The 9176-nt window shown below is 41.5% G+C and overlaps 1 protein-coding gene across 3 annotated transcripts; it reads left to right on the forward strand.

The window, feature by feature from the left end:
* Positions 1-967: 967 nt before the first annotated feature.
* Positions 968-6529, forward strand: zgc:113307 (lumican). 3 transcript variants are annotated; one of them, XM_019256600.2, is made up of 5 exons: positions 968-1671; positions 2738-3056; positions 3254-3578; positions 4090-4407; positions 5605-6529. In XM_019256600.2, exons 2-5 carry the CDS (start codon positions 2748-2750, stop codon positions 5754-5756), a joined length of 1104 nt encoding a protein of 367 aa, XP_019112145.2. In that variant the 5' UTR covers positions 968-1671; positions 2738-2747; the 3' UTR covers positions 5757-6529. The 3 variants fall into 3 exon arrangements, with proteins under 3 accessions (XP_019112145.2, XP_019112150.2, XP_027134681.1); XM_019256605.2 differs by having other exon boundaries at positions 968-1451; XM_027278880.1 differs by lacking the exon at positions 968-1671 and adding an exon at positions 2314-2438.
* Positions 6530-9176: the final 2647 nt, after the last annotated feature.

Genomic DNA, 9176 nt, shown 5'->3' on the forward strand with positions numbered 1-9176 from the left:
TGATGATGAAAAACTTGCAAATCTCTTAGAAAAGTAACAGCACGGGATTCGGGATGAAAATGCACCATTTGATATATAATTTGTTGGGGTCCTCTCACCCCTGTGGGCTGCATTAAATGACGAAAAAGGGTGGAAGATGAATAATAATATTGCCATGAAACATGCAGAAGAACAACAGTTGACTCGTGTCGTGGGCACTCGTCACTAATTACAGCTCTGTAGCATAGTGGCTGTAAGGAAACGTCCACACACGAAGCATGAAGCAGTACAGTACTAACAAATGCAAAGTTTATTACCATGTTTTATACAAAGCATGAGGGTCAGTGTACATTTAAAGCTGTCCTTGGTCCACAGTCATTTAAATATGTCCAGGAAAAAGCAATCCATTGTTTGAATAGCAGGAGCTCACGTTGGGTCATTTCACAGATCTGAAATTAAAATTAGACAAGATACTGGAGCTGTATAAAAAAACTGCTGCGGCTCATACTGCCTGACAGCCCACCACTTCCTGTGGTTACGATCACAAATCTCTTCTCTGGAAGCCTTTCATCAACCTCTAATTGCTTGTATTGCTCTCTTAATTACCTACATGTTCACATAACTGTATGTAAAAATAACACTAAAGCAGCTGCAGTAGCCTATACCACACACACACACACACACACACACACAGAGAAAGAGAAAGTAGCATTTACAAAAAGGAAAAAAAGTTTTTTCATGGTTTATGGTGCAAAGAAAGTACTTCATCATCACACACACACACATGCACTTGTGTCATAAAGTTGGCTGACGTCCACTGTGGGTGTCATTTCATGTGTTTTTCCTAGAGGGCACTCTTTCTATAGTTTAAAGAAATACTGTCATAACTTTTTCCCTCTTGTCGCTCCAACTCGCTTCTTTTCTTTTCTCACAGTGCATATTGGGGAAGGGGAGGGGAGAGGGTGTAGATCTGGAATAGTTTTCCCCCCTCTGCTCCGCTCAGATACTTGCCAGGAGTTACTTCCTTCAAGACACACACACACACACACACACACACATGGATGCACATACAAAAGCACACACAAGAATACACACTTATACACACAGAATGGTCTCTTTGGCTCCCCAGGTACTTTGTGGCTTAAACGCTTACAGGCAGAACTGTAGACCCAATCACACACACACACACACACACACACACACACACACACACACAAAGTGCATCTTGAATGCCGATCAAAATTTTCTCATGTTCACTGAATTCTTTCCACCATCAGAGTCCAAGTTGCCTTCATTTTATTTCCTTCTTTCTTTGCTTCCCCCTTTTTTAAGCATTTTTTAAGGTCTTTAGTCTTTTTTCTTTGTCTATTTTTTTAATGTGTACTTTATGGCACAATCAAACATGTTTCCACCAAATGTTGTGGGTTCAACCGTTTACCGAGGGCAGAGCTGAGAGAAAGGAGAAGGAAGAAGTGAGTGAGGGAAGGTTATGCAGGAGGGTTTGGGGTCTGGGATGTGGGCAGCATTTGAAGAAGAGGAATGTAGCAGACGTTACCCAGCAGTGGGTAAACATAGCTGGTAGCACACACACACACACATGCAGACACGTTAACACACACACACACACACACACACAGTTCCCGAGAGTTTCATTGGAAATTTAAGACAACTCTGTAGCTTCTGACCAAACAGGTAAGTGTCTGTCTGATTTGTTGTTTTTTTTCCAAGTGCACCAATTTCTTTTCTCTGCAAAGCAGATCAAAAATATTCACATGTGCTGTATAATGTGGATCTGAGTAATTACAGTAGTTTGATAAGGAATGATTAGTTAATCTTTTTGGCAATCTTTTGAGCATGTGCAGTGCTGTAAGCCAAGTGCTGGAAGTGTGGACGGCTAAATGCAACTTTGCAAACATGCTGGTTAAGTCAAACTTCCTGATGATGCAAAACTTTCTTACGCACTGCTGTGTCATTCAATAACTGAGAGTCTGTGAGTGTTTTTGTGCATACCAGCCTTGTGGGAATTACCATAACTATCTACAGCCGTACATGTAGGAAAAAATATATTATTAGCTCGGAAGTTTGCAGAGAATCCTGTATGCGAAAACAAACCATATCAATTCATCGCCGTGCTGCATTTCAGTGCAATGCATTAATTTTATTCCAATTCACTGATAAATATCATAAAGAATGGCTAGCATTAAAAAGGGTGACCTCAAACTGAAACCAAAAGTTTCACATAGCACACAGTTTTGCATGTTCACATTCATTCATTTTATCAGTTCTGTATATTACTTGGAAGAGACTTGCGGGTGACAGATTCAATTAAAGAGTCTGCCAGGTTGTGCTGTGGTTCTGTGATCTACATTTTCCAGGACAAATTGAAACTTTTGGCTGATGACGGCGCTGAAGATTAAAAAAACCGAGGGGTCACCAAAATCATTACAATTCATCCTGAGGTGCTAGATTTTTTTCTGACAGGCCATCAAGTAGACTTTGAGATGGATAAGTGAAAACTTTGACCTGCTGGTGGCACTTTAAGCAAAGTCATTCGGATTCATGCTGAGGGAAATACGAATGTCATGTCACTAGTATATCTAAAAATGAATGGCGGCCTGGTTATCAGACTTTAAACTACACTTGACGACGCTATAACAGTCAGAAGACATTAAACAACTTACACAGGCCTTCAAACCCGCCCGTTTAAATCAGCTTCGATGGCTTATCTAACACTGTTATCCTGATGTTTCCTTTACAGAATTACATATATGGCTCTCCTGTGCTGTATCGTGTTGGTGCTGCTCTGCGTTTCTGACTCTGCCTCAACCCCTGTCATTGACATTGCCATGGACTATGGAGGTGTTCCTCTGTGGATCGATCGCCTGCTTGGTGAGCCCAGCGTGCTGAGCCTGCAGGGACGGATGAACACAGCCTGGTTCCGAGCCAACAATCCCCAAGACTGCCCTCAAGCGTGTGACTGCCTCATTCAGTGGCCCACGGCGCTCTACTGTGACCACAGAGGCCTGGCAGACATCCCTGACAGGCTGCCGGACACGACTCAATACCTGTTTCTTCAGGTAGGAAAAACACGGGGCACGGGGCACTGAGTGTATGTTCTCTTTGCAATGGTCTGCCACTAGCCCACAGTGGTTTTTCATTTCTTGTTCACACTGTACGCTTCCTACAGTACTGGACCTCCACTGCACGATACTGTATATGTTTTATTGTAACTGTAAAGGGTGAAATATCAACATCCATCAATCTTTCTTTCTAGCGCAACAACATCTCGTCCCTGTCCTCGTCTTCTCTGGCCAACATTACTGATCTACGGTGGCTGATCCTGGACCACAACCAGCTGCAGAATGACAAGCTGGACCAGGCCACCCTGCAAAATCAGACCCAGCTGTGCTACTTTTTTGCCAACAACAACCACTTGAAATCAGTGCCTAGAGGTCTACCAGCTGGACTCAAGCAGCTACGACTGGCCTACAACCAAATCAGCAGCATCAGCCCCGGAGCTTTCCAGCACCTGCACAACCTGACGCTGCTGCTGCTGCAGGGAAACAGGTTGCAAACCATCACAGAGGGAGACCTCAAAGGTTGTGTAATGTGTCATTTCCTTTCTTTATATATGCAGAATATATGACATGGAAAATCAGATAGTACAGCACAGCTTCATGCTTTGTTCACACCAAGCACGGCAGACAAACGTTAACAATAACGTTTTTTTCCGACCCTTGAAGCTACGGTACTTTTACATCTTTTTCCATTTGTGTGCATTTTGCATATGTGGTTTGTAAAACATCAAAACATCTCCATAATATTTTTTGATACTTCCAAAAACAGCATCAAGCATGAAAAACAACTAATAAAACAACATTTTAAACACATGCAAAGAATAACTTCATCTAAGATAAGCAGCTCAGTATTCTGTACAGTACTAATATTTCAATAATGATAATGATAGACCTTTGGCTTAAATCAGCCATGTTATAAACGCTGGCCCTGAGTCTGCTCTGAACTATCACTGGAATTTATCATTGACAATGTCTGTCACACACATTTCGTATTAATCTTTGCACATATGTCTGTCTTCCCCTCATCTTGCAGGTCTTTTTAGTCTGAACCTGCTGGACCTCAGTGGGAATTGGTTCTCGTCCGTGCCCAAGAATTTACCCATATCTGTCCAGCAGCTCTATCTGTCCAACAACACTCTCTCTGGGCTGGATGAGGACAGCTTTGTGGGTTTTCTCAACCTCAAGTACCTCCGTCTAAGTCGCTGTGGTCTGCAGAGCCGCAGCGTCCACCCGCAGGTCTTCAACTTCTCCAGCTTGGTGGAACTGGACCTTTCTTATAACAAACTTATTACCATTCCCACAGTCTCCACCACCCTGCAGTATCTCTACCTGGAGGCCAATGAAATACGAGGTGAGGTTCATAAAGAAACCAGACACGAAATGCACTCACCTTTCGCACTCTGACTTCATGACTTTAAAATGCTCATTTCTCACACATGTGCACACATTTATAGATTTGACAGTTCGACAATGCACTCACGTCTTGTGACAACAATGTACGATATTACTGAATTATGTGGCTGACCACTTGGAAAGGTCTTACACTCAAAACTCCACTGCGAGGGAGAAGAAGAAATGTGAAAAATGTGAGAGGAACTGTAAAAAAAAAAACCCTGCTCACCCCTGAGAAAAACGGCCCCCATCACTGTATGTGGTAACAGGAGGGGATGGGGTTGGGTAGCAGGCGAGGCGAGGCGAGGCGAGGCAAGTCAGATATGGCGGAAGAAAGAAAATAAAGAGAGGGGAGGGCCTCAGAGACATGGGAAGGGAAGAAGTGAGAGGAGGGTGATGGAGGGATGAAGGGGAGGGGATATTGGGTGGCTGGATGAGGGGAAAGTAGACTAGTTATGAAGAGAGGAGAGTGGTATGAAAACATCTGTGATGGATTCAGAAGTAAGAGCACCAGATGAGCCAGAAGCACATGCTGTTCCCCTCTCCTCTTTCCTCTCCCCTCTCTCTCTCTGCGTCTGCTCCCCATCAAATCAACCTTTTTTTTCACAGATAAGATCGGTGTCACACTGCTGCACACTTGTAGCCAGGAGCCATTCTTTGACCATTCGGCAGCAATGACGCGTGTTCTTGTTTCTGGATCTGTGATGCAGCAGACGGCGGGGCTGTGTACCAAAAGAGAGAGACAGACAGACAGACAGACAGACAGACGGCAAAACACTTTCACAAAAACATACACCTCATCGTCTAACTAGCTAGCAGCGTGACAGCTACTGCAGGTTCCTGTCTGCCAAAGCCTTGAGTCTGAGCTGAGGGAGGCTCGACTACTGAAATGAAATGAGAACGCAGAGGAGGGCATTGTGGTTTCCTCATCCCCCCATTTGCACCATAGACACTGAACGGGAGATACGAACTCTTTCAGAAGAAGAGCGTGTGCAGACAGAGCTTTGTTGAAACTTATGTAATTGACGTGCTTCATCTTAATCATTTACACGAGACATGATGTGAAATCAAAGCTCTCTGGACTGCTTTAGTATCTACAATAAACAGCAGGCTGTCGCACACTGAGTAATGAGTCTCTTCTGTGTGTTCACCACAGGGATCAACATGACTAGTTTCTGCAGAGACGTGGGCCCTCTGTCCTACTCCAGGATGAAGGTATTACGACTGGACGGAAACAAGATGTCCTACCAACATCTGCCCCTTGATTGGGTTTACTGTCTGCGAGTGATTGAAAGTATTTATGTTTAACTTTCTGAGCATATGCCACAATTAGGATGACTGTATGTGGCGGGCCGACCTCGTCTCGTGATTCAAAGAGAAAAAAATGTGACTCAACTTAAGATCTTTGTTTTGTTCGTCAAAGATCTCAGCCTTTATGCTAGAAACCAGAGAAGAAGTCTATACGTAGATTCGCTGCCAGGCACTAAAAGGAAAACTGACCTTCAAAAGATGCCAGAACTTGAACTTGTACACTAAACCAGTGTCATTTTATCATAACGCCAGAAGTTCTGATCAAAACATTTCTCATACCACCAGTGCATTCCCCTGGATTTCTCTCTCTCAAGCCATCCTTCCTAAATTCTGCCTCAGCAGGGTTGTACATCTGTGTGTTATTACCGAATAGGAACTGTGACAAACCCTCTCATTTCTGACTCTACAGGATAATGTGCTCTGGTTAAACTGAGCTGTCTTAGGTGGGGGAAAGGGAAACATGTATGAATGGCAAAATCCAGTAGCTTTCCCATGAGAGAATCTGACTCAGTTAGCTGGACAGTGTTAAACAGCCACACCAGTCCACACATGGAGCCTGAAGGACTACGAACATGTTTTGACGCAGCTACTGAAAGTCTTTTTTGCAAATTATTGTTACATTAAACCTTAATTTGAAAGCTGAGGTCGCCCGGTAGAGTGCACACCACATGTTAGGGTATGGCCTGCTCCCTTTGCTCCATGTCAACCCCTCCACCCTCCTGTCTGTGTCAAGCTATCCAATAACACAATGAATAAAAAACAAAATTTAAAATTTTAAAGCTGATGTTCATGATTCTAAATGTGACATTTGGTTTGCACGAGCAACAAAATAAAATTAACAAAATGTTGTGAAGTTGTCTCATTATTATTATTATTATTATTATTATAAAGTTGTCAATACCTGACATACATGCAATCACATTACATACTTGTTATTATGTCAAATTGAGCTGTATTAATTATACAATTAAGTAAATATTTAGAACTACAAACAAGAATATTTGACATATTACCTCTTACAATTAAAGGTAAATTATCTGCTGGTTATACTTTATCCTTCTTCTTAACGTAGCTTCTTCTTCCTAACTTTTGTTTGTTTATAAATAAATAATTATTAATGAAGTTTTTTGGGGAGACTTATATTTGATTATATTGCCAGTGGTATGCATCTAACTAGATAAATATACGTAAAAACAAATTAATAAATAGACATAATGACCTATGACCAATGGGGTAGTATAATAAGGACAGATTTAGTGTTATGTTATGTTTATGTACATATCTCTATGGAGCATAGTATGAAGTATAAACAAGCAGGTATCCAATATGTACAGAAGTAAATAGAGAAACTAGAAGGAGCAAATACAACCTGCAGGAGCAGCAGAGTTTGTGGAAACTTTACTGTTTGATGTTGAGCTTGACATTTGGCCTTTAATGGTGAATTAATGGATCGTGTAAAACATTTCTATGGTTTGTTTTTTGAGCCTGTGTTTTGTCAAGCTGTCACAGTTTATTCTGTTTGAGCACGCGTCCAAAAACTACTAAGGAGAATGGGTGGAGCGCTCCAAAAATATACTGACGTTGATATTAATATTAGTTCAGCATTCAGAGGTCAGTGAGGATGTGTGTGAGTGTGAGACAGCAACTGAATGGATGTTATTATCATTTTAATATCTCGTAATTATGACTTCTATATCTCCAAATGTTTTAGTATCTCATGTATTGTACCAGCCAAATCAACCTCAGGTGTTGTTATCTACAAAATGTCTGCACACTGCTGACACTAATGAGAAAACTATCTACATTTCTCCTAAATGCCACAAACCAAGAAGCAAGTACCAGCGAAAAAGGGCAGAGTCATTGTGATCCTGTTTACTCAAATGGTGGACCGCTATAACCATGTGTTGCTTTTCTCATAATGACAATGCTTCTTAATGATTATGAGGTAACGATCTCATAATTGCAATACCATTTTACCATCATTACGAGATAAAGATCATGTGACTCTGAGACGGTTTTCTTCATAATTACAGAACGCAAAGTCAGTATTATGAGATATGCAATTACAGACATCAAACAACTTTATCTCGCTCACTGACTCACTTCAGAAAGCAGGAATATCTGATATATCTGATTTAGATGATTGTCATCACTTTCTGGGTAATAGAAAAACACATTGTTTATGCTTGTTTAGGCCACACTAAACTTGTTCTGGTTGTTCTTTAAACTTGACTTGTGGCTTGTGTGCCATTAAAGCAACGCAATGTCTACTTGTGGCCACTTATCACTGGTTTAATACTTAATATATGAACAAATCAGTGTTTTTCTGTACTCATATTGTTCATTTTTAATCATTCTTATGTGCCTGAAGATGTAAAACTACACAATCACCATAAAAAAAAAGTCCCTCGGATGAGAATCACTGTCACTAGAGTTTAATTTAAATAGTACAGGGACTCTACTTACTAATAACTACTCACAGTACTTATTATGTGTGTGTGTGACTGTGTGTGTGTTTTGCTAAAGCCACTGCCATATTTTCCAGGTGACACCTGGAAAAGTCTTTTAAAATGCTGTGAGTGTGTTTGTCTGATCAGACTTCAGCTATGTCTGGACCAACATTTACCAGAGGTAGTCAGTCACTCACACAGAGTTCCTTTGAGGGACGATTAACCATAAAACTCTGTGTGTAAACTTGTTCCAATGACGACCAGCAGACACTCTACCGGGTATTTATGAAGTCATGATGGAAAGTTGAACGGTTTCACGTTGCAGCTGAAAGGCTGTAAACACAATACAAAACAGCACATCTGCTACATAACGTTATCTTAAAGGAATGGGTCAGCATTCGGGGGAAATATGCTTTTTCACTTTCTTGCTGAGTGCTACACGAGACACTCTGTTCTGACACATATCTGGTCTTTAAATGTAATAAAAGCTGAAGCCAGCAGGCAGTTACCTGAGCTACCTTAAAGGAAAACTGCTGCCTGGCCTGAAATAGTTACACGAGCCTTCGTAAAACTAGAACTAGTTGTTCTTACGCTTTGTTTTTGGGATGTGTTAAACACACGAGATGTAGTAGAGAAGCTGGTAGGTGTTTGTTTTCACCTTGTTTCCAGTCTTTATGCTGAGCTAAGATAATTGGCTGCTGGCTGTACGCCTGCAGACACAGATAAAATCGCTGTCTTCCCAATATTTTCCCAATATTTTCCCAATATGTCAATCTATTCTCTTAATCAACTTCTCTTAATGGAGGTGAGCGCTGCACTGTGGTTGATGCTCGTCCTCAGCTGCTCTGACACTTCATTATTTTCATCCGCACACCCTCTGTGATGAATATGATACTAACTCTACTTTCCCCAGCGCCTAGTTTTCTTTGTTTTACTGCCGTGCTGAGAGTCAGTCACCGTCTCACAC

The sequence above is a fragment of the Larimichthys crocea genome, chromosome VI (assembly GCF_000972845.2).
Source record: "Larimichthys crocea isolate SSNF chromosome VI, L_crocea_2.0, whole genome shotgun sequence".
NCBI lineage: Eukaryota > Metazoa > Chordata > Actinopteri > Sciaenidae > Larimichthys > Larimichthys crocea.

What these genes read in the sequence shown, in the direction of transcription:
- zgc:113307 (XM_027278880.1), top strand. Translation starts at nt 2,377, where the DNA reads ATGACGGCGCTGAAGATTAAAAAAACCGAGGGGTCACCAAAATCATTA. An exon ending in CACAGAGGGAGACCTCAAAG is followed by an intron (nt 3,579 to 4,089) that starts GTTGTGTAATGT and finishes CTCATCTTGCAG; the next exon opens with GTCTTTTTAGTCTGAACCTG. An exon ending in GGAGGCCAATGAAATACGAG is followed by an intron (nt 4,408 to 5,604) that starts GTGAGGTTCATA and finishes TGTTCACCACAG; the next exon opens with GGATCAACATGACTAGTTTC.